The following is a 24,479-nucleotide window of genomic DNA, read 5'->3' on the forward strand; positions in this document are numbered from 1 at the left end:
TTTTTTTTTTCTAAACATTTCACCAAATTTCACCATTTTTCCTCCTTACTGCTCTTTATTACTTTATTTTTGGAAAAATAAAGGTACTTTTTATTTCCCAAACTATATTTTCGAAACATCTTCGAAATCCATTCGATTTGCTCTGATAAGAATGATAAATTTCGCGTTGATAAATTAAATATCACACTTCTGTTGGAAAATTTTATTTTAACCGGAAGAGAAATTTGATTTAATTATTACCTGTCGTAATATTAACATTTTTAATATACGCATATGTATACGTAAGTACATATACAATATTTAAAAAGAAGAATGGTCATGTCAAGTATTTCAGTATGTCTGACGACGTTTGTCCGTTTCCACTTATTCTATATCAATTCTTATGCTTATTTTATTTCAGTTGTACTTTCTCCATATTAAATTATTACATTCTTATTGTATTTTAGAACAGGGAATAATTATAACACTCATATGCTTCGTAATATTTCAATGATTTTCCAAATTTTAAGGATTTCCTGCTTCGTAAACTCCAACGCGTTATGACCCAGAGACAAAATCTTCATCGATCCAAGAAAAATTTTTCGTAATCCATTTTTGTGATAAAAAATTTCTTAATACCAATTATATCTAGCTCTCGATTTTTCCTTCAAATTCTCCAACATTTCTTTCCAATTCTTCGACTTTTCTCAATTTTCTCATCGAGCGAAAACTGTTGATAATTTCGAAATGAAATAATAATAGGATGACGAAGCCCAGGAAAAATTTCGTAACCTGATCGGTATTTGTCGGATCGAAAATGATTTAGGAAAAACGATCCAAAGTGACACGGCAAATCGAACGATCGTATCGAGATTATGAAAGTGTAACGTCAGTTGGACCGCTTGTGCCGTGAATAGCAATTAAGCTACAACAAGAAACCGTGGAGGGTAATTGATATGTAACAAAGATAAGCCACTAAAAGAGCGGAAATCATCGTTGTTCGTTAATAAAAGTATTTTCAATTCCCTTTCACCGGATTTTATCTCGAATCTGACTGGCTTTTCCATGGACAATGCCGACTATACGTGAACGCAACTGCGTGAGACTTAATGGATATTTTATTCGGTTTCGCGAATTATTGCCTGTCAAATTAACTACACCGAGTGCTACCGCGTGCAATTAGAAACGGTGCTCGCGATTTCACGCAAATTTCCTGAGAATAACATTGCGAAACGTAACGGGATTTCAGCAGTTTTCGAATTTTCCCTCTTTTTCGAATTCCAATTAGACACGATTCGCGCAGGAAGAAAATACGAAATTCTTTATTCCTAGGGGAATAAAATATTTCTATTCTTCTATTTATATTTTTCCTATTCTAATATATCTATTTTTGTCTCAAATTAATTCTCACTATTCTAAAATTATTCCTGATTTATCCACTGCCATATTTAGCCACGTATTACAACTTCAATATTGTATATTTCTCCATCTCCATGCAAAATGAAATTCCCAATTATCGGAAAATCCCTATCATCCCACCGAGGTGTAAGAAACGAATAAAATATCGAAATAAAATTCTTCACAATTGCGCATAGAGAATTTTCGAGTCAATACGCGTAAAACCGCCATCGTTTACAGCCTCTGTATATCTTCTTAGAATCAATTCAAACGCGAATTAGAAACCAGAAGATTTCGAAGGAAATTCCCGGAAAATTACGCGATAAAAACGGAATCCGTGCAGAGATAACTCGTTTGCGCAAAATCGCATCTTTCTCTCCCCTCCAGCCCATAAATAAATTCGCCATACTGTAACAAATTTGTCGATATTCAAATTTCTCGCCTAATTGTACCTCGAAGAAAGCATACGCTTAAATATTTCATTTTTATTGCATTTTATTTTACGTCGCACCGATTTTTATTGCGAACGACGTTCATCTTTTTTCTCTTCTTTCGCCGCCTCCCGGGACGTACTTACATGACTCATTCCGTACTTGACTCAAGTAAAACGTTCGCGTGTTGTCGATTACGTAAAGGAATATCTTGCAGAGGAATCGGGATGACGGAGAACCGTGGCGGAGAGGAGAGGAGCGTGCAAGACAGGGAACATAGTAATTAGAGGCACGCTCTCGGTGTATAACGAAGGAGCAGAGCGAAGAACTGGTTCTACCGTTAACGGAAATCGTCTCCTGGCCAGATTCACAGCCGCAGCTTCTTTCTCCGTCTCCGCGACAATTGCCCTTTACGGTACTTCCGCTTTTGTAACGCGGCCGCCCTGAACAGGAACTCGGTCAACTCGATTCGACAACCGTTTTCGCCTTCCATTCTCGCTTTTTAGAGACCCTTTTCGAGACCCCGAGACTCTCGATTTTCTTATCTTGCTCGATGAATCCCGACCTGGTCTGGTTCACGCGTCTCATCTTCACGGAGATTCGCTTGGAAAAGATTTCGTGGATTGTCTTCGCGTTCGAAGAGGTCAGGAATCTTCCGCTTCCTCGTAAAATTTGCTCTAATTTGGAACTGTATTTTGGAACAGACTCGAGTTATTATTTTATTTATGAAACGAATTGGAATCCTTTGAGCTTCTTTTAAGATAAGACTCTTTTACAGAGATTCGAAATATAATGTATCTAAGACATAGAAGGTAATTTAATTGTTTTTAAATTTGTCATTTTGGGATCGTCAAATCACCTGTATGTCCAATTTCCTAACCTGGTACGACGCCATGCTTATCCCTAAAAGCGTTCCTTTAAAAAGATTTCGAGGATTGTCTTCGCGTTCGAAGAGGTCAGGAATCTTCCGCTTCTTCGTAAAATTTGCTCCAATTTGGAACTGTATTTTGGAACAGACTCGAGTTATTATTTTATTTATGAAACAAATTGGAATCCTTTGAGCTTCTTTTAAGATAAGACTCTCGTATCGAAGACATAGAAGGTAATTTAATTATTTTTAAATTTGTAATTTTGGGATCGTCAAATCACCTGTATGTCCAATTTTCTAACCTGGTCGACGCCATGCCTACCCCAAAAAGCGTTCCTGTGCACGCCAAATTAAAACTTACAATATCCATCACTCGAAACTTGGCTTATTTCAAATTAAAGTCTTCTCGGTTCTCTCGCGAAACTTCATTCCCCAACCACCATGTAAGGACTCAGAGATCGACACTCCAAGTCGGTGTATTAAAAATAAACCGAATCGAAACGATAAAAATATATCACGGATTTCGACGGACTAGCATGGTCATAGTAGATAGTGAGCACCTGGTAACCAAAAGATTAAACGGATCAAGTGGATCCAGATTAAATCGATCGTTCTTTCGGATTTCCTCGTGGTCTCGTAGTTTTCCTCGTTGCCATAGCTGTCTGCCATTCTTCCACTCGGTTTCTTCTCGTGTTTCACCGTCGTTGCTCTTCTTCACCTTCGTTCGACACGATTCTCCCTCTCTTCTTCCCGTTTAGCCGGCTGTTGCTCGTGTTCTAGCCTCCACGCAACGCGAGATTAGTTCCGCAGAGCTGGCGACGACCGTCAGCCTTGAACCAAATTGCGAGCTGTCGTTGTTTAGTTGTTTAGCTGGCGTGCACGGAGAAACCCGGCGCAGTCCGTATGGTTATTAGGCGGTTAAAGCGTTTCCGAGAGCATTTCAGAGGCTGTCGTGGAATTTTTCCTTCGGAACGTGCCGCTCTTTCGTTTTCGCACCTTGCCTCGTTAGACTTGGGCTAGTCCGGTTGCGAATTTTCTCACCAAGCCTATGTCTCGGCATCTGACGTAGAGTTTAGGTAGAGGATGGTGCAGAATTTTAAGCATAGGACGTCAGCTGATATATCGAATATAGAATAGCAACAAACGCGATATAGAGTTGGGGAATGAGACGAGTAGAGATTTAAGCCTTATCAGAGATTAACCCGCTGGCAATTCGTGAATTTTTCAAATGCTCTGGATCTCGTGGAAGGGGCTCGGGGTAATAGAACGTACGTAGACAGTGTGGAAGAATGTTGTGGAACTTCGGAACTTGGAACGACGATGACGAGGCAGGTGTCCCGAGAGCCTTCGATGTTTTTCCAGCTTACGAATTCGATGAAACACTACGATTACTTTGTAGATAATCGCCGGTTAATCCACGATTATTGGAATCGCAGTTGGCGATAATCGCGGGCAATAATTCAAAGACTGGTGGCTAGGTGGAACGACAACGGAGTATGAATATTAAAATCTTCGTTCGCTGAAATCTATCAGACTGTGGTAGCGGCACGACCTCGTCAACAGCCGGTGTACCATGATAATAACCATTGAATGCGGTTTTGTCGCATTTGAACCGCACGTTCAGCCATTGGAAAAAAGAGAAGAAAAATAGAAAAAGCGTTCTGTTTCTTGCTTTCGCTCGTGTGTGAAGTTGCTGAAGATATTAACTAACCACGTATCTGACGAATCCTCGAGAAAATTGGAAAAATACAGCGGGTAGAGGGATCTGAAATATCTCCAAATTCGAAATGATTTATTTTATCACGTAGAGAAATTTGGAAAAATCCTCAAATCCTTCGAGAGGCAATCGAAGGCTGGTAATTGCATCGCTGTTAAAAGAAGAAGTCTAAAAACCCCATTGGACGAAGGCTGCTATTATTTTATTAGAAAAAAGCAACAATTTTCGAGATTTAGCGAAAAAACGTAGACTCGACTGGGGATTCTCTGGATTATGCTACATTGTTTTCTTCTGAGAGAAACGTTGACTTCTCGAGGAATTTCTGGCATGCCGCTGATCCGCCATTGTTACACCAACCTCGCCGATCCAAGGCTACATTCACAATTGCGTAGAAATAAGCGTTTAACCCTCTGCTTGCGACGTCATACTATTTGGAAATTATCCATATATCTACATCTCTTGAACCTAGATTCCTTCGAATCCAACAACGTTAACCGTTCCATCGCTTCGTGAGATAAAACCTCTTCCCGATCCTCATTAACGCGAACCAGAGTTCAACTTTCTTTAATTTCTTCCTTACGGACACGAGAAAATTCGATCGTACGTATAGAAAATATCTTGGAAATTAAATTCGACTATCCGGAAATTGACTTAATAAATTCGACTCGCATAGAGAATTTTCGCATCGGACGATTTTAAGTTCACCGAGAAATATAGATAATTACGAATAAAAATGTAAGAAAGACAAAGAGGAACGGAGACATGGTACGTCGGGAACAATTAACGTGATCGTCGGAGGGGAAAAAAAACGCGGAAGGAACGCGGTGAAACGAGAAGAAACAGAGGAGAGAAGCTGTTAGGTCGGCTCACTATTTTTGGAGGAGCATCTCCAAGGCCGCCGACTGATCCGCGCGCTCCTCTTTTTCTTTTCTTCCACGAAGTAATTTCTGATGGCCACGGCTTCCGACATCGTGGCGGGAAAAAGGTGCAAAGAGGGCCGGTGGGACGGGGAGGAAGTGTGTCATCGCGTATTCTAAGAGGCTGGCTTCTCTATCATAGCCGAAAAAACGAAGGTAAAAGAGCCTCTTGAATGGAAGGAAACGAGAAATTATTTTTTTCTTTCTTTTTTTTTTTTTTTTTTTTTTTTTTTTTTTTTTTTTTTTTTTTTTTTTTTTTTTTTTTTTTTTTTTTTTTTTTTTTTTTTTTTTTTTTTTTTTTTTGAGAAATACCAACGACATAATGGGAGTCGTTGATAGCTAGAGAAGTTGGATTTCGTAGATCGATGATGCGATTCTCTAGTTCCTTTGAAATTTATTTCAGAACTTACGAATCTCGCGCGAATATTGCGCTTTTTTTCTGGAATTTTATGGCGATGAGATTGTTAGAGGTAAAGATCGCGGAAGTTATGCAAAGTTTAAATATCAAAGTTCAGCCGTCTCGAACGAGGTGACAGAGTTCGATAGAGAATAACGGACGAATGTTTTGCAGGAAAACAAGGCAAAGATGGACCGGAAGAGAAGAAGGACGCCGATGGAGAGCTATGGGGCAACGTGGAAGCGCAGGCCGCCTTCCTCGGCCCAAATCTCTGGGACAAAACTCTGCCTTACGATGCCGACCTGAAGGTATTGAACCATGTATGTACAAAAACGCGATACGGTAAGCTCACAAACCGGCTGAACACGGATCCTGAATATTTGGATCCGAAACTTTTTGAGAAATCTGGATTTTTGCATCTCTTCTTCTTTCCCTCTTTTTCTTCTTTTGTTCATCATCAATGAAAATCATTTCATTTCTTTCATACCTCTTACGAATTTCTTAGAAGGAATTACTCCTTGTAGAATAATTTTACGTGGTTTTACAAGTGATACTAATACATCACAGTGTCGGTAGTATCGTTAGATTAGTAGTAACAACGATGAAAGATTGAAGATTCCATCATGCATGGTTTCCCACAAACGACTCTTTTCTAGCGTCAAAAAATCTCCCGAATTGTCCAATCTAAAGACATTACAATTTTTCTCCGTCAGCTACCAATCTTAAAGACAGCGAGGCTTCACAGCCAAGTCCATCGAGCCTTAAATTTGTGAAAATCGCATCCAGCTTGGTTCCCTACAAACGATTCTTTTCTAGCATCAAAAAATCTCCCGAATTGTCCATTCTAAAGAGATTACAATTTTTCTCTGTCAGCTACCAATCTTAAAGATATCGAGTCTTTACAGCCAAAGATCAAAAGATCCACCCAATTGTGAATCCATGAAAATTGATTTCTGAGCTCGTTCTGTGGATATCCCGTTTAAGCCTGAAAATTTAAGTGGAAGAAGCACTCAACGGTTTCCATTTCTCCCTTCCTGTTTCTCTTCCCGGTTAATCTCGATGATCACGGAATGTTCGTATTAAGTAATAACGATGCTCGACTTGGTAACCGATCGAAGGACTTAATTTTTGAGCTGGAACGAGACCAAAAAGAGGATGCCCTCAACCTGTGTTGCAGTACGTGGATCTCGACGAGTTTCTCTCCGAGAACGGCATTCCAGGCCGGCGGCGGACAGGGCACGATGCAGAGCGGACAACTGCACAAGATCAACAACACCGAAACACCAGGACACCAAGGACCTGCCGGTCTTCATTTAGAACCGGTCACCAAACGCGAGAGATCACCCTCGCCGAGCGAGTGTTGCTCCCCCGACACCATGAACCCTCCCTCACCCGCGGACTCCAGTGAGTGAACATCAGCCGATTTCCTATCTTCTGCGCAATCTTCTACGTCGATCTCGGCGTCGATCCTGAGGAACTCGCGTTTACTCAGCCACGCTCGTTCACGTTTCTCGTCGATCCGGGGTGGTCGGTTCGGATAGATCCAACTATACCGATGTTAGGAAGATGTACTTAGGCAGGTGTACGTATAGACTTGGGATCTACGGCTTATACAGAGCAACTGGGAATCGAGATGCAGAAGATTCGATCGTTTTAAATATCGACGTTCGATTGTCTAAGTATAGGTCCTGTTGATAAGATCGTAAGACTTGTCAGATATGTCAGATCGCACTGGCTCCGTTGACTGGATGATCATACTCCGAATTCTGGGGAAATGAGTTTTCTAACAGACATTCGATGTCCTTTGGTTTCTGTCGTCTCTCGGAGATATCGAACCTGTCGGTGATTTAACGTAGGATTAAACATTCGGAGGATTCTTTAGTTTTCTATTGGAAAACACTGCACTTGTACGACTCGATAGATAGCATAGCAAAATGAATTTTACCGGAAGCTTGCAGCATCCACGGGAAACGTGAAATACGAGTATGCAACGGAGTCCTCGGGATTGATTCCTGCCATGGCAACGATATCTCCGAGTTCTCGGGCACCGGATGAAATTAGACTAACATCGACATTGTCGATTATTCTCTCTCCGCGCAATAGATTCCACGGACTCGTCACGAATACAATATGGCTTGTCTCTTGTAGCGCTCTCGATGGCCTCATCGGGGCGAGACTTCGATCCACGCACCCGGGCCTTCTCCGACGAGGAGCTCAAACCCCAACCGATGATCAAGAAATCACGGAAGCAGGTCAGTTGATGGTCTTCGATAATCATTCGATAAGGTCCCTCTCTCATTGGAAAATCATCGAAGATCGATAGAAAAACGAATACTTGAGAATGCAGCTAGACGTGGATTTACCTACGAAGTAATAGTAGTATAATAAATCTCTCGTGGAATGTTTAATTTCATTTTTGCAATTTTTGATATCTCGTGACTTACTTTTCCTTTAATATCCTTCGTTCAAAATGTCCTTCGATCGAGGAAAAATGAGATAATTCTCGTTGCTTCGTGAGAGATGAGATGCAACTAATTTTCTTCTTTTTATTTTCTAGAACCATATAGATATAATTTATTGCAATGCAATTCGTAACATTTAACAATCATCTTACAGTCTTTAATAGGATTTTCATTAGCCATTAAGAAACTGGGGTGCGTTTCCTTTTTTTTACCATTTCATTACGATTCGAAAATGCAGCGATCTCTGTGTTCATTCTAATTTCCTGCTCTTTTCCATGGTCCGCTACCGGTTACAGTTCGTTCCGGATGACCTGAAGGATGACAAATACTGGGCGCGTCGTAGGAAGAATAACATGGCAGCGAAACGATCACGGGATGCACGTCGCATGAAGGAGAACCAGATCGCTCTCAGGGCCGGCTTCCTCGAGAAAGAAGTAAATCTTCCCACGCCTCTAAAATTAAAGAACACACATCTAAACGGGGCTCTAATCTTTCCATCGTATCGATGGAATTGCTCGTAGATGTAGTAGATAGCCCTGTTCTATGTAAAACAAAAGTCGCTTCTGGTATCAAACACGCGTGGAACGCTATGATTCTTCCTCGAAAGAACAAACAAGTATAGCACAGAATCTGTAGAATGTCGCTTGATTCAAATTCAAAAATTAAATTTCGCACGAATAATATCTGTATCGTAAAGTAAGTCTCTACGTTGGAAGAATCATTCTGTTCTTAATTAAATAATCGTTCTGGGTAAAAGCAAGTTTGAAACGAGAAACGAGAAAACGTTCTGTCTCCAATCGAGTTACGACACGCGCTACACGTGCGATTCTAATTACAGTGGTAATTTCACGGGACTAAAATGCAAAATTTTCAGAATATGGGCCTACGGCAGGAACTGGACCGGTTAAAGAACGAGAACATGCTGCTACGTGACAAGCTGAGCAAATACACGGACGTCTAACAGTACGCCGGGCAAGCAACAGCTCGTCGTGGTATTAAAAAAGATGCAGACACGAGCGTTTGTTGTGCCAGCTCCTCCCACACACTATAGTCGCAGCACTTAGGTTTTTCGCCGTTCGGATGAAAGAATAAAAAAAAGAAAAAATTAAAAAAAAGAAGATGAAGAAGAAGAAGAAAAAGAAGAAGGAAAGGAAGGAGCGCGCCGAATCGCAAGACCATTCTCGACAAATTCGAACCAGCCCACCCTTTTCCTAGAGGATCCTGAGGTTATCCTTCGACGAACTTCTGTTATTCATCCATCTTTTCCTCTTCTTTCCTCCCCTCTTCACACGCTCATAACATACACAAAATGTATACACACATATTTCTTTCAATCCATTCCCCCTGGTCCATCCTGTGCTCCTTTCTCCCCTTGAATTTTCACCTCCCCCCCCTCAAAAAAGTGTACATAGTTATATGTATAGTTAGATTATATATGTATACATACATACATACACGGCCGTGTGTATGTCTGTCTGTAAGTGTGACTCTGTGCGCGCGTGTACACGCGCGACCGCATGCACACGTGTATGTATTTATACGCGTATATACCAAGAGGTATATTAACCAATCGGGTATATCAATCCGCTGCAACGCATTATCGAGCATTATATGTATAAATATATATACAAGAAACGCGTACGTATATATCTATATACATAAAGAGACATAAGCATACACGTATACACGCGGAGCCGCAGATCGTGGAATCGTCAGTGTGCGTGTCAGATGAATAATGTATAAACGGCGTGTACAGGTATTCTCCCCGGAACACTTTGAAACTTTTCCTTTAGACATTACGAGCACGTTAATCACTCGATGAACACTGTCTGTTAATTGCCTTATTGAGAGATTCAATGGTGATTCTGTGCTTCTTTAAAATAAGAGACGAATCGTTAATTTTACGTAACCAGAAGGATTTGAGTGAATTAGGTAGCCAAGAAAATTCGAATGATGAATATTCCGAATATATTAATAATCAGAAGTATGTGGGAATCCGAAAGTAAGAGTATCCGAATCACGAGTCGAATTAAATCGAATCGCGCGAGATTCTGAAAGTTTAACCAACGCATAAGTTTGTTTGTATTTTCAGAACGAAATTCTTAATTCAGGCGAACCGAGTTTCGAATGAAAAATTTTATCCCCAGTGTGTACGAGCACAGTCACGTGCGAACAAATTTATGTATTAGACAAGATTTCGAGTACCGCTCAGCCTAAATCGATAAATATTCAATTCGATACGACTGATATTTTCGAGAAATCCCACAGCACTAAGATTATTAGTAATTAATTCATTTATTTTTTAAAAACATACGTGTCATACTTAAGTTCATAAACGCCAAAACCGAACCAATTAAAATTAAATCTAATATAAGGAAAGTTCTTTCCATCGAAAAGCGATCGAGTAAACGAATGAATTATTTAATTAAGAAGCTCCTGACTGGTATACTGTAACAAAAAGGTTTGAATTTATTCGAATGAAATTAAAGGAAAAGTGATCAGCATGATGTATCAGGAGAAGTGTCTCAACTGTAAACATCTGGTACGCACACGTTAACCGCCTCATAAACCGGGCTGGAGCTGATTAGAGTAATAAGTGAAAGATGTACGAGTACGTAAGCACAGACAGACGCGCGTATAAATGATCAATAGTTGAAAAAGATGGCCGCGAGCGGTCCTTAAGCGGCTGTTTAATCACGCGCTGACTCTCGAGCTTCTATTTGGCTCTTGTACAATATGACCCACAGATCTGATTGCGGATAGATTCTTGATCTAACGTTCTTCCCTTTAATTTGACACTTAAAAAGCCTGGAATGTCGATCTTAAGGTTCCTCGATGACATCTAAATCGATTAAGTACAATAACTATCATTATTGTACCTCGACGTGGTCCTGCACCTGGTCTCGTTTGATAGATTATCCAGCGAATTCTGTATCAATTATAACATTCTTTAATGGAATTGTAATATTAGAAAACTAGAGAACAACGGAAAATAAAAGAATATCCGTAATCGATCATTTGTTAAAAAACGGGGAAAAAAAGAAGAAGAGTAAATTACGAACGAAGGATACTTGGGAGAACGACGCTTTTCTGCGCACGGACTAGGTCCTAGTTCTCTAAGAAACGTTAATTACTGTAGCGTATCCCACAAGTGGTGATGGTACACACACAAGTGATTCTAGTTGTTTTTATCATAAGGTAGAGATCAAGTGCTTCTTTTTTTTCATACATAATGTTTTAATCTCTCTCTTCTGTGTAACGTTTCGTTTTTTAAGCGCTCGATTGTATGCCAGTTGATGAATCGCTCGAAGAAGATTTTCATTCACTCATTGCTTTTTTTTTATGTTTCTTGTTATTTGTAAATATTTTTGATAAATACCACCGTACTATTAGTTTTTTATTGCAAGATATGATTGCGTAAATCAAAATTCTTAGAGAATTATATATAACGACCATGATCATTCTTGAAAAAAATTAAGATTACTTTTTTATTGAGAGTAGAAGCAATCGAATTCGTAAGTTCCATTGTTAATGACGCCACGACAAGGGTTACACATACGGTCATTGAAATAAATTGTGCATTAAAAGGGCTACCCTTAGGACAAGAACAAATAATGTATATCTCTGTCCGTAGTTGCTTCCTTTTGTCTGACAAAGAAAAAAAAAGAAAACAAATTCGAAGGAAAAAGTAATCATGAGCAAAGCCCACTCATGCGCCTTTCATGGATAATTCACATGCGACTAATACTTTACGTACTGTTGATGCGCTAAATAATAAGCGATTCTGCTCGTTGCAACGCTCAGAGACAATAATTGAGTATAATTATTATATACACGTGTTTTTTAGCACTTTTTGCGACGTGAAATCGGCATTATGAGTATGTTCCCGATAGAACTTTTTTATATTGCGCCTATTATTCATCCTTTACATTATTGATTTATTATTTTTATCATTTTCGATCAGTTCTTTTGACCCTTGACAACACGAATTCACAAAGAGCTTATAATACATATGATACGTATATGATACATTATTATCATATATACGTGTATATTTATAGACATATACAAAAAATTAATTTTATAGGAGGCTTTGTCAATGACAGATTCGCTTCTAAACCGCCAGTTTTTTATACAGCAATTATATTTTAGTCAAAGTACATACTCTGTACATTTGTTTCTTTACTATTGTGACCATGCGTTGAAACTTCATAGAACCAACTGTACTTTATGATTGTAAATTTTAGTTGGATACAACGTCCATGTATAATTAATCGTCTCGACGTTATGAAAATTGTTTTATGCCTTGTTATCATATACATATATTTTTTCTTTTTTTGCCAAGATTTTATGCACGTTGTATAATATGAAATTTTTGTGTAGTTGATAGTTTGTACGCGGGTGAATCTCGTATTGCATAACGCAAATTGCTTTTTCAATTTAGACTCAAAATTCAATAGTAAAAAGATAGCGAGAAGCGACTGGAAAATTCGTTTGGACTTATCTTTTTACTTGTCTCTGCGAACAAATGAAAGGCAAAAATAAAAAAAAGCGATTCGTGAATGCTGCAGTTCAGTACATTGTGAACTCTATATGTGAGAAACGTGACAGAACAAGCTGATATATGTAGATACGATTAACGAAACGATATGATCTATGGAGCATCTCCGCACTCATTGTTCAACTTGATCGCGTACAGAAAAATAAACAAAACTCATTAACTCGATAGATCATAGTACATGATGCAGCTATATGAAAGCTATTGAAACGTGATTAATAATAATAACGGGCAGTAATAATGGGTAGAATTCAAATTCAATTCACATAAGCGAACAAGAAGTCTTTCGTATCTCATAACCTCGATTAATAGCTTTTAATGAAACCGCAAATAAAGCCAGGCATTTTTCTTTTCTGAATGTTATAACCTCATGCAATGACAGTCGTCCAATGATGTAAAAGGGAAAGCAGGAAAATCGAGAAAGAAATAAGCACTCGTTCACGTTTCTCGAAGATCGATATTTGTATAAGTACCTTCTAGTACAAGTTGCTATTAATTAAACTACGTCGTAGCTTTCTAAGTGGCCGGTCTTGGATCTCGGCACAGTTTTCAAACAGTGACAAAACGTGGAAGCGCAATAGTGTTTGTTGGTTACGTAAACAAAAATGCAAAAAAAGAAACCAGATGCACGTGCACAAGCATGTGCGCGCGCATATGTGCGGCTCGCGTGCGCGGTACACTGCAGTCCGAGGATAGTGAAGCAAAAAGAAAAAAATAAAGAGAAAAAAATGTCGTAAAAGGAGAAATCGTAGAAAAAAATTAGACAACACGTTAGACGCAACTGACAGCTTTACTCCAATTAGAATTTAACGACGATGACAAAACGAAAGAAAAAGTGAAAAAGCAAAAAAAAAAAGCAACATAATGGGAAGAGTTTAGATAACGTCGCCGCGTCCATTTAATGACACGCCATCCGATCCATTTGAAACGAAAACAAAAAAAAAAAAACAGTACACGCGAGAATTAAAATACGACCACCAACGTCAAAGTGTATCACATTTCGAGAAATATATGTATTTGTTATTGTTTTCATTGAATTATATTGTTATACCTGATCTTATATCCTGCAATTAATCGTACTTCATTTTGCTCGCATCAATCTTGGAATTACAAAATACTTGTCAAAAGATCAGCGAAATCAATTTTAAAACAACTCACATAACTAGTGAGCAATAACTTTTTATTTGTACACGATACATTATAATTGAATCCTATAATTATAGTTTAAATTACTTTAAAATCAGTTCTCCAATCTACCAAAACTATATTTTTATTTAAAAAAAATGAATATGTAATTCTAAAAATGATGATTTTATTTTTTCATTAAATGTGATATTCAAGAACGTATCTTTTTCAATTATTTTCTGGGAGTTACAAATGCCAGCTATAACTTTATACCATTTTATTTATTATTTAATATTTATTTAATATTATGAGAATTAAAGAGAAAAAGCATTTAAATAATTTATTTTTGAATAGCATGAAAATGGAAAAGCTTGAGTAATCACAAATTAATTGACTAAAACACTACGTGGTATAATTACTCGTAATTAATTAATTAGGAAAAAATTAATATTCAAAATTATATTAAAAAGTTCGTAAAGGATGCGCCTTTACGATGCAGTTGTAAAAGTCCATAAATTAATCTCAGAAATTTAATTAATTTTCTAATACCAAATGGTAATTCAGACGATAACGATTAACACCATCTATGATTTTGGACCAGAAGCTCAGAAAAGTAATAGGAATACAGAATGTGCAAGGAGGTCGCTAAACCTCGTCACGTGATAGAGAAGGACAGCAAGCGGTTGGAGAAGGATAGCAAGGACGCGACAGTGAAAAATCACAAATTTCCAAGTTTCCGTAATTAATTTATGAACTTTTGTAATTGCATCGGAAAGCTGAAACTTCGAGCAACATTCTTATGTATTTTTGGTACATAATTTCACGCGAATTAGTTAGTTATTAATTTTTCCTTGATGGCGTCCGTGATTTGATATCAACGATCGGCATGGTTGTCCAATAAAATAATTAATTATGGACAAAACGAGAAGTAAAATGTGATCAAAAGTAATATGAGAAAATGCGCAAGAATATTGTTTTTATAATGCGTGCATGAAGTTTCATAAATTAATTGCCTAAAAAATAGTAATTAGTGACAAACTATTAGTTTCTCCGGCATCAATTCAAACATTATGTAGAATAATTATCCGTAATTAATTAATCAGGAAGAAATTAATATCCAAATATATATTGGAAAGTTCGTAGAGGATCTGTCTTTACGATGCAATTATAAAAGTTTATAAATTAATCACAGAAATCGAGTAATCTTTTAATTTTCCACTGCCAAATTGATTTATTACAAATGTATCGGAGGCACATAACCAAAGTTAGTAAACTGTTCGAGTGATATCAGTGCCATCTATGATTTTAAACTCGAAGCTCAAGTTCTCCAACGGGAACATAGATGGCGCCAGATGCTTGTTCCAATGAACTCTTCGCACATTCTGTGTTCCTATTAGCGAACCCGATCTCAGAGTCCAAAATCATATATATCACTGACAGGAACATAAATTTCCAATTCAGAATCACAAGTGGCGTTGATCAAAACTTATTTGGTATATTATCTTTGTCTAACTTATCGATTGATTTAACGTCAAATAAAAAAAATTCATATTTGTTTAAAATCAATATCTCGGAAAACAAAAAGGAATTATATAAAATTTTCAAGATGTGAATATCTTAAACTTTCTTTATAATGTAGATAAAATATATGTAATTAAAATGAAAGCAGATATTATACTAGGTATTACACTATTATATTATATAATCTATATAAAGACTATAGTACTAGTAATGTTGAAAATATATGAAATAAATTTTTAATATATATGTCTTTTGTTTTAATAAATACTATATTGTAAATTTATAACTTTATGTAGTTACTATATACATTGTTTAACTTAAATGACTAATATCGCATTTCTTAAATGATGGGATTAAATTATATTTATGATCTTATAACAAAATTTAACTTTTTTAAAAATACAATTTCGTAATCCATTATACAAACATATACATGTTACAATTATATTATAAGACTACACATTATATAAATCTTATTTGTATATTAAAGCACAATGAAGTTTATATTTTACTCTTTTTAATAGGAATAAAATTAAAATTGTGAAAATTTCAAGTTTTGCTTGTTTGATCACCAATATCTAATAACAAGAATATTATTTAAATATTTGATTACTTCTTCTCACATTTAGTACATTATTTATTTTTACTAAATTTCATTACTTCATTCAGTTGCTTAACTTTAATGTATTATATTATTTTATTATCATTATAGATTATTATGTTTCTCAAGTATTTATATGGTATCCTCACAGATTTGTCACTGTTTTAATATTTGTCAAATTTTTTATATTCCTTGCATCAAGTGAGCTTATTTCTGAAAAACTTATAACAAAATTACTGTATTTTATAATTAAAAAGGAAAATTAAAAAGAGAAAAATAGAACAAAAAAGTAGTGAGCGAATGCTCAAATTTATTTTATTAAGAGCAATAAATTTGTACAGAATGTTTAGGCGATACTGCTAGCATTGGAGGCAATCCTGGGCCACAAATCCGCACATTCTTTTGCAACAGGTCCTGTAATAGCTGATCCTTTCATTTCACCTTTATTATTCACAATAACTCCTGCATTGTCTTCAAAGTATATAAACACTCCATCCTTCCTTCGAAAAGGTTTTCGTTGCCGTATTACCACTGCAGGCATAACTACAAAAAGCAATTAAAAAATATTATCAATATTGCGAATAATATGAATTATATGCTCAATAATTAGCAAGAATATAAAATGGAAATTTATATCTCTGAATGGCAGAATAATTTGATAAAAATTATTTTTAGTTATTTCTAATAAGAATTTTTAAAGAAATTCTATATAATTAATCTCTAAAAAATTGCTTTTATAAAAGAATTTATTATTTCATGATGTAAACAGTATACAAATTAATATTATTAACTGTCCAAGTTAATAATAAAAAATGTTCAAATCTACTTATTTTTTGATATGTATATTGTAATAACAAAATGACTACAATTACCCTTTTTTCTAAGTTCTGGCTTCCCTTTTTTGACAGTAGCAACTATCATATCACCTGATCCTGCAGCTGGCAAACGATTTAACCTGCCTTTAATTCCTTGAACTGCGATGACATATAAATTTTTGGCTCCTATAAAAAAAATTGATATTACAATTGCAATATACTCTGTATATCTAACGAAATCTATAAACTTTTACATAAACTTTGGTCATATATTCAATTATACTTGTATTTTAGTTTATAATCCTATCATTTTTTTTATTTAAAAATTTAGCTACTGAATGTAAGACATTTTGTCATGGCATTAATGGAAGATTATATAATTTCTATTACAGTTTCTTCTTTATTCTTCGAATAAGCAATTTAATTACTGACAATATTTACTCACATGAAGAACAATTACAAAGTCCATTTATAATTAGTATATTATATGAAAGAGTTTTAATAATAATAGGTAAACAATTTCTAATATTCGAAATTAAAATTATTGTATAAGAAATATAAGAAAAATTTGAATGACAACTATAAGCCATGTGTTACTTTTATTCATAACATAATCAGTTTTCCTAGGTTAAGTGTTATTTTTACAACTTTTCCAAATACTTACCAGTATTATCGGCACAATTTATAACTGCACCAACTGGTAAGCCCAGTGATATCCTAAATTTTGCTCCCGCTGAACCACCACGTCCTTAAAAAATAATAATTTCATGTTAATTGTTACCATTTATGAACACATCTAACGCGGTATTTCTGTTCAATACAATCATCGATTTTTCCAGATTCCATTGTTATTAGAAAAAAATTATTTCTGCAGCTGTATATTGTAAAGATTCATTCAACGTTCGTATACGTCCTTTCGAATCGATAGCTCATGTTTAGGTGGATTTCTTTGGATTTTCTTTCGTCTTCAAAAACAACTTACCTCTCTTCGACATCTTGTTGTGTTTGAAAGAGAAAGAGACTGCTGTTTACCGCGCATTAGTCTGCGCAATCTTGAATTGCTTCCGACGCGGAAACACTTGTAATATTTAAATTAATTCTTCTTTAAAAAATTATTATAATATTTTAGACATTTAAAAAAGATGAATATTGAAATTCTAATATTCTCTTCTTAATATATTCATAATAAATATTTCATATTATATTTAATTGTATCTATTAAAAATATGAAAATTTGTACTCAGGAAAACAAAATTTTATTCCAAACATATATATTTTCAATAATAATAGTAAAACATCTTAACAAGTTTATAATTTATATTGTTAGTTATTGCTAACTTATAATTCTATCATTTTCATTCTAAATTACGCTGCAAATTCGTCTTAATTTTTTTTCTTTTCTATATATATATAATTATACGAACAATTATAAATTTATTGTATCTTTTTTAAATAAGTGTATAATATTGTTAATACATGTATACTGTATACAAATTTTTTATCCAATCTAGTCAAAAATTGATATGCATTAATGTTAACAGTAATCTAACTACATAAATATTTGACATAATAAAATTATTTAATAACTATTTAATTATAATGTAACTATTCAAAGAATAATATAGTATATTATCAAATATTAATACACTAACTTTTACTATAAAAAAAAATCGGAAGAAAAATTTCCTTCACCACCAGCACTCCCTTATTTTATCATTTGATAAGGTTGGAAATAGTATAAAGAAATTAAATTACACTTCGTTATTAGTATCATATTTATTCAGATAAGATGCCTTCTCCTCTGTTAGCAGATTTTATTAATTTAGAATTAGAAGGTAATTTTTAAAACTTCAATTCAATTCATACTTTAAGATAAAATTTTAATTTCCTTGAAACTTAACCTTATCTTTAGAATATGTATATGCTATTTATTTTCTTCTGGATGTACGTATGTATAATGATTAAATTTTCACGTAAGAAATTATTTTCTTTATTTGTAAAACACTATTCAATTTATTACTTCTTTTTTTTTTTATTGTATAAGATTCTCATAAATATGGAAGAACAAAATTTGATGTGATTACAGTTTCAAAAAATAATGTTTATTTTTGTTTAGCTCAAGAGTTATGGCCTCAACAAATTACCTTGTATCAACCACATGAAGTTGAGCAAATATTATTACCTGACAATGCAAATTGTTTAGCTGTACAAGCTTTCCTCAAAATGTGTGATCTTGATTTTCAAGTAGAACCAAGAAGAAATGCAGAATATATGTCTCCATCTGGTCGTGTACCGTTTATCAAATGTGGAGCATTTTTAATACCTGAATTTGACAATATTGTGACATTCATAGGAAATAAGGGCAAGAGTTTATCAGATCATTTATCTCCAGAATGCAAAACAGATATGAGAGTATATATGTCATTAGTGAATACTGTTCTTGTAAATGCTGAATTATACATTTGTTGGGTTGATGAATCTACTTTAAACGAAGTAACTAAAGTAAGACATGGGAGTGTATATCCTTGGCCATTAAATCATTTTCTAAATTGGCAAAAAAGAAATGAGGTCATAAAGAGACTCAGTATATTTGGTTGGTACAATAAAACCATAGAAGAAGTATGCATTGATGTTAAAAATTGTTGTACAGCATTATCTGATAGATTAGAGGGTAATGATTATTTCTCTGGAGAAACGTAAGTAAATTATTGATATAAATTGCTATGAACAATTTAACATATTTTTTATTATCAAATTATTACAATTAGCATTAAAAACATTTCATATTTACTCAAAATATAACTTTTATTATTGATAAGAATGCATTATATTTACAATTGTTTGTTTTGAATTTAAAAATAGGCCTACTGAACTAGATGCTCTTATGTATGGTCACATAAATGCCCTGTCTTCAATCAATCCTTCTCTTCCTCCTACTGTTCAAGAAATTGTTACAACTATACTAGAATTTCCGAAACTTCTTAAACATGCCTCAAGAATTGAACAGAATTACTTAAATAGCACTGTGATTGAAATTCCCACTTGTGATTCTGAAATTTGCACATCTCCTTCTGAAGAAACCTTATGGAATTATTCTGAATCAAGCATTGAATCATTACCACCACTTTCAGAAGATTCTTTTGAACTCCTTTTTTTGAATCCTTGAATCCTTTTAATATTTACTATATTTGTTGTCATAATTTAAGTGAATGAAATATATTTATTTATTTAACTGACTGATTCATAGTTGACCATTTTTTATTTGATTGTATTTAGGACACCTAATGAATTGGATGCCTTAGTCTTTGGACATATTTTTACAATAATCACTACACCACTACCTGGTAATAAATTGGCAAATATTGTCCAGGACTACCCACTGCTTGTGCATCTCTGCATACGCATTGAAAATAGGTATTTCCGGCGTTCGGAAGATTAGGTAGAATTTTCCTCGGGTTCTAGATACGTCAAAATTATGTATTCTGATTATACTGATATGAAATTTTTGTGCTATGCTCGCTCCCTTAACAATGAAGAAAGTAAAAATTTAAGAACAAACGTATGTAATATTTCGTAAATAATTATTTAAAGAAAAATGAATTTTTTTACATTATTCAAGCAAGTATATGAATTATGTTTCGAATAATTTCATTATGCTATTATGGTGTATATATATATATTTTACAAGTTATGGTAAACAAATGTTCAATGTATCTGAAGCCCGAGTCGGAGAACTGTAAAATAGTAAGTTGCATAGAAAATAAAAAAAAAAAGTATTGGTAGTTAACTTGTAGTTGTTAAATATACAAATTACATAATTGTTGAATATAAAATACCGTTAAATGTATTGTTTTAAATACATAATACTGCACGTGACATTTTTCAGCATTTTTTCTCCTCAAGCTATAGGGGTGAAATAAAGTAACAAAATGTTGGAGGCGAGAATTAAGTAATACGACATTGGAGATTTCCAGATTCTTGGAAAACGACAGGAATGCATAACCAATAAAAGGTATTCGCAAACTAGATGTTTTACAAAAATATTTATCATATATTATTGAAAACGATTATGTTAAATGATCGTTGTTTATTTTTATGAGAATGATTATTCTCAGTGTACCTGTTATCGGCATTTATTTTTAATTTAATTAAATTTAATTTAATTAAATCACGGAAAAAGTATGTACAATAACAACTATTCTGATGGTAAGTATAACTATATGACGTTAATTGACGATAAGTACCTTTTTATTCATAGAAATTATATATGTATATATATATTTAACATAGCTAACATCTTGTATTTTGTATTTTAAATAATTTATCCATCCTTTTTTTGCAATTTTATTTTCATTTAATATTTTTATTAACTATCTGAACTAATTTATACTTGTGTGTAAAAATATATATATATCATTACTAATGTGCATTGACTTTTTCAATGCGCATTAATATTATGTAAATGTCTTTTAGACAATATCATAAAGTTTTACTTTTCTAGTCAATTTATTATAACTTATTTTTCGTGTAAAGTTGTAAGACATTCTTAGATATTGTGTATAAAATAATATAAAATGTATAACATTTAAATTAAATGTAAAATGCAAATTATGTTCAAATTAAAATTTTTATTTTTTATCTCAGTTAAAAGATGAATAATTAATACCAAATATAAAATCGTAAATTATCCTCTGCAACTGTGATAATATGTCTGTTACATATTTCTTGTCTCCAGCGTTTAGTTACAGTAAATACATACTAATTATATTTACCTTCAAATTTTTTATTAAAATCTATATACTTCATAAAATGTAAATTCTAATTTGTTTCAAAGTATTGTTTGTATTTTAATACTTTTACATATAGGAATATCATTAAATAAACAGTGTTTATCTCCTTACCACAACAATTTATATCTGAATATATTCATTCTTTAGTGACAAATAAAAGAATAAATAATATAAAGACTTATTGCATAAGTAACAAGCATGTATTTTCCTCGGCTCCCTACTATTATTACTTTTGTTTTTTTAATAGTATCTTTCAATAACAAATACTATGTGAAAGTTACTATTATAATATGCGTGGAGATACAGTTTTAATATTCTAACAGAAAATATAAGTGGTTCAAAGTTGTTCATTAAAATTAAAAAAAAACTATTACTTTGAAAAAAAGATACATACAATAATTTATAATAAAATTGTAACAATGAAATTATTTTCATTATCGCGCAATGCATTAAAATAATCATCTCAATTGAGTTTCGTTTTATAAATTTATATTACACTTTAACTTCTTAAAAGAATTCAAAGAAAAAGAATTTAATACAAAAAACTCTAATAGTTTTACATTTCTTCGTAATATTGATCTCATACATCTGTAAATTCGTGATGTGAAATGCGCATACAATCTTGAAGTATAGTAAACACTACAAGATATAACATATTTATGGTTTTACTAAATTGTGTCGTTTCGATATAAATTTCTGGCTATGACTTATACACGCAATTCTATAATTTTATTAGATATAGCAGGATATAACGATACAGTTGTCACACGCACGCTTATACAGATACGTACACATCAACATGTACTCGTAATTAAAAAATTATGAATATATATGTATGCACTCAAAGAATATGTAATCTACACTGATTTATACTTGCAGTGCTCAATTGAAAAGTTTAAACGTTCATACTTTTAATGTACCGATTAAAGATAATCAGCTTGAGATCATATTTATTTATAACTAAACTTGGATAGAAGACAATGTAATGGGTATCCCAAAATTCACGCAAAATTTGAATTTTGCGCCATTTGTGCGGTAGTGTTGTCAATGAAAAAATAAAGACAGCGTGACAGCTGACAGTTCAGAATTATTAAAAATGAAGCGCTACACGAAAAAACAACGCGTCTTCATTGTTGAGCAATATTTTAAAAGTAATGAAGGTTTGGCAGCTACAGTTCGCAATTTTCATACAAAATATGGTGGAATTAGTGATTTAACTTCACCAATTGTAAAGAAATTAATTAAAAAATTCAGGGAGGCTGGATCAATTAGTGATCTTAGACATTCTGGCCGTCCTTCAACAAGTCGTTCAACACAAAATATCGAAGCAGTTCGTGAGAGTGCTGCTAAGAATCCAAGAATATCAATTCGGCACCGTAGTCAAGAACTGGACATTTCGAAAAGCTCTCTACAGCGTATTCTTATGAAAGATCTGCATCTTCCTATTTACAAAGTTGAATTAACTCAAGAACTGAAGTCTACTGACCACGCACAGTCAAGAGAGTTCATTGAATGGATTGCAAAACAAGTGAATGCTGATTTTTCGAACAAAATCATCTTCAGTGATGAAGCTCATTTTCATCTTGATGGCTTCGTTATTCGTCAAAATTGTCGTATTTGAGGTTCAGAAAATCCACGAGTAATTGTTAAGAAACAAATACATTCATAACGTGTCATTGTTTGGTGCGGATTTTGGGCTGGAAGCATCATTGGACCATTCTTTTTCAAAAATGTGGCTCGTAAGACAATAACAGTTAATGGTGCTCGCTATCGCGACATGATAATCCAGTTTTTTGTGCCTAAAACACCAGGTTTCAACAAGACTGTAACACATGCCATACAGCCCAAGAAACAATTCAATTACTGCATGAGTCATTTCTTGGTCGTGTAATTTCCCATTTTGGTGATCAGAATTGACTGCCCAGATCATGCGATTTAACGCCATTGGATTTTTTCTTTGGGGTTTTTTGAAGTCTAAGATTTATGCCAATAAGCCAACGATTATGTACGCCTTGAAGGAAGAAATAGAGCACTGTATCAACGAAATTCAACCACATTTATGTAAAACGGTCATGGAAAATTTTGACAAAAGAGTGCGTATGTACCAGCAAAGTCGTGGAGACCACTTATCTGATATGCTATTCCACATATAACCCTATACTGTATACTTTATAAATCAATAAAAAATTTACAATTTTTAATGAAAAACCTGTATCTTCTATCAAAATTACTTTTTGCGTGAATTTTGGAACACCCAATATCTGTTCACAATGCTAAGTATGGATATCTATACAGTTAAAAATATTAAAAATTTAATATTATTTGCAAAATAACAACTACAGATAATAATCATTTGCTCTAGTTCAAAATTTATAAGATATTATTTTACCGAAAGCTGAATAACTTGTGCGAGAATGTTTACCAAAAAATAATAAGTCTGAAACAGTTAACTATAATTGTATTTAATGTAAAGTATTTTTGTAAAGTACAAGTTCAATATTTCTATTTTTTTTCTTCTTTTTTTTCTTTTTTTCTTTTTTTTTAAACTTGTTAATGGGTACGATTTTTATTATGTATGGACTATGCACAGAAATAAAAACAGGTGAAAACGGAAGTTGCTTAATAATGGAAGTTTGTATTTTATTCACCTATATTTATTCTATCAGTATATTTTGTTTCTATTCAATAAACTTACTATTTTTTGGAACAAATAATTGAATTAACTATTGCAATAATCTCATCACGTGAATGATATTAGGTTTCTGCTTAACTTACTTTATGTTTGGATAAATGTATTAAATTGCATACCTCTGCATATAATGAATAATGTGATTAATTTTATAATGAAACTGTATTATTAAAAAAAAAAAAAAAAAAAAAAAAATTAATTTTTAGCAGCT

General features: G+C 33.7%; 4 protein-coding genes across 5 annotated transcripts in view; 3 read left to right on the plus strand and 1 right to left on the minus strand.

The window, feature by feature from the left end:
* The window catches only part of LOC108553004 (thyrotroph embryonic factor), a 72,305-nt gene extending 60,827 nt beyond the window's left edge, over positions 1–11,478 (plus strand). The window contains 6 exon segments of the mRNA XM_017907745.1: positions 5,882–6,027; positions 6,885–6,925; positions 6,927–7,111; positions 7,856–7,959; positions 8,466–8,603; positions 9,044–11,478. Of these exon segments, the coding sequence (XP_017763234.1) occupies positions 5,882–6,027; positions 6,885–6,925; positions 6,927–7,111; positions 7,856–7,959; positions 8,466–8,603; positions 9,044–9,130 (701 nt within the window). The 3' untranslated portion in view covers positions 9,131–11,478.
* Positions 11,479–16,274: 4,796 nt separating this feature from the next.
* RpL23 (ribosomal protein L23) lies at positions 16,275–17,842 on the minus strand. Its single transcript, XM_017907704.1, has 4 exons — positions 17,772–17,842; positions 17,454–17,537; positions 16,847–16,975; positions 16,275–16,517 (listed from the first exon to the last, which is right to left on the minus strand). The coding sequence occupies exons 1-4, from the start codon at positions 17,782–17,784 to the stop codon at positions 16,321–16,323; spliced, it is 423 nt and encodes a 140-aa protein (XP_017763193.1). The 5' UTR covers positions 17,785–17,842; the 3' UTR covers positions 16,275–16,320.
* A 657-nt stretch (positions 17,843–18,499) lies between these two features.
* Positions 18,500–20,748, plus strand: LOC108552987 (metaxin-2). Of its 2 annotated transcripts, XM_017907712.1 has the most exons (4): positions 18,500–18,624; positions 18,906–19,485; positions 20,066–20,203; positions 20,676–20,748. In XM_017907712.1, exons 1-4 carry the CDS (start codon positions 18,579–18,581, stop codon positions 20,707–20,709), a joined length of 798 nt encoding a protein of 265 aa, XP_017763201.1. In that variant the 5' UTR covers positions 18,500–18,578; the 3' UTR covers positions 20,710–20,748. The 2 variants fall into 2 exon arrangements, with proteins under 2 accessions (XP_017763201.1, XP_017763200.1); XM_017907711.1 differs by lacking the exons at positions 20,066–20,203; positions 20,676–20,748 and adding an exon at positions 19,652–19,955.
* A 1,823-nt stretch (positions 20,749–22,571) lies between these two features.
* LOC108552990 (uncharacterized) lies at positions 22,572–23,210 on the plus strand. The gene has a single exon (XM_017907716.1). The coding sequence runs from the start codon at positions 22,676–22,678 to the stop codon at positions 23,198–23,200; it is 525 nt and encodes a 174-aa protein (XP_017763205.1). The 5' UTR covers positions 22,572–22,675; the 3' UTR covers positions 23,201–23,210.
* The last annotated feature ends 1,269 nt before the right edge of the window (positions 23,211–24,479 follow it).

This window comes from Eufriesea mexicana, unplaced genomic scaffold (genome assembly GCF_001483705.2).
Source record: "Eufriesea mexicana isolate 0111107269 unplaced genomic scaffold, ASM148370v2 scaffold8839, whole genome shotgun sequence".
NCBI classification, from domain to species: domain Eukaryota; kingdom Metazoa; phylum Arthropoda; class Insecta; order Hymenoptera; family Apidae; genus Eufriesea; species Eufriesea mexicana.

Excerpts from the sequence above, each read along its gene's own strand:
- LOC108552990 (XM_017907716.1), top strand. The coding sequence starts at position 22,676 with ATGAAGCGCTACACGAAAAAACAACGCGTCTTCATTGTTGAGCAATAT.
- RpL23 (XM_017907704.1), bottom strand. Across the intron at positions 16,976-17,453 it reads AAATTGTGCCGATAATACTG|GAGCCAAAAATTTATATGTC; the intron begins GTAAGTATTTGG and ends TTTTTTTTATAG. Across the intron at positions 16,518-16,846 it reads GCCAGAACTTAGAAAAAAGG|TTATGCCTGCAGTGGTAATA; the intron begins GTAATTGTAGTC and ends TGCTTTTTGTAG.
- LOC108552987 (XM_017907711.1), top strand. The coding sequence starts at position 18,579 with ATGCCTTCTCCTCTGTTAGCAGATTTTATTAATTTAGAATTAGAAG. Across the intron at positions 18,625-18,905 it reads TATTAATTTAGAATTAGAAG|CTCAAGAGTTATGGCCTCAA; the intron begins GTAATTTTTAAA and ends ATTTTTGTTTAG. Across the intron at positions 19,486-19,651 it reads GATTATTTCTCTGGAGAAAC|GCCTACTGAACTAGATGCTC; the intron begins GTAAGTAAATTA and ends ATTTAAAAATAG.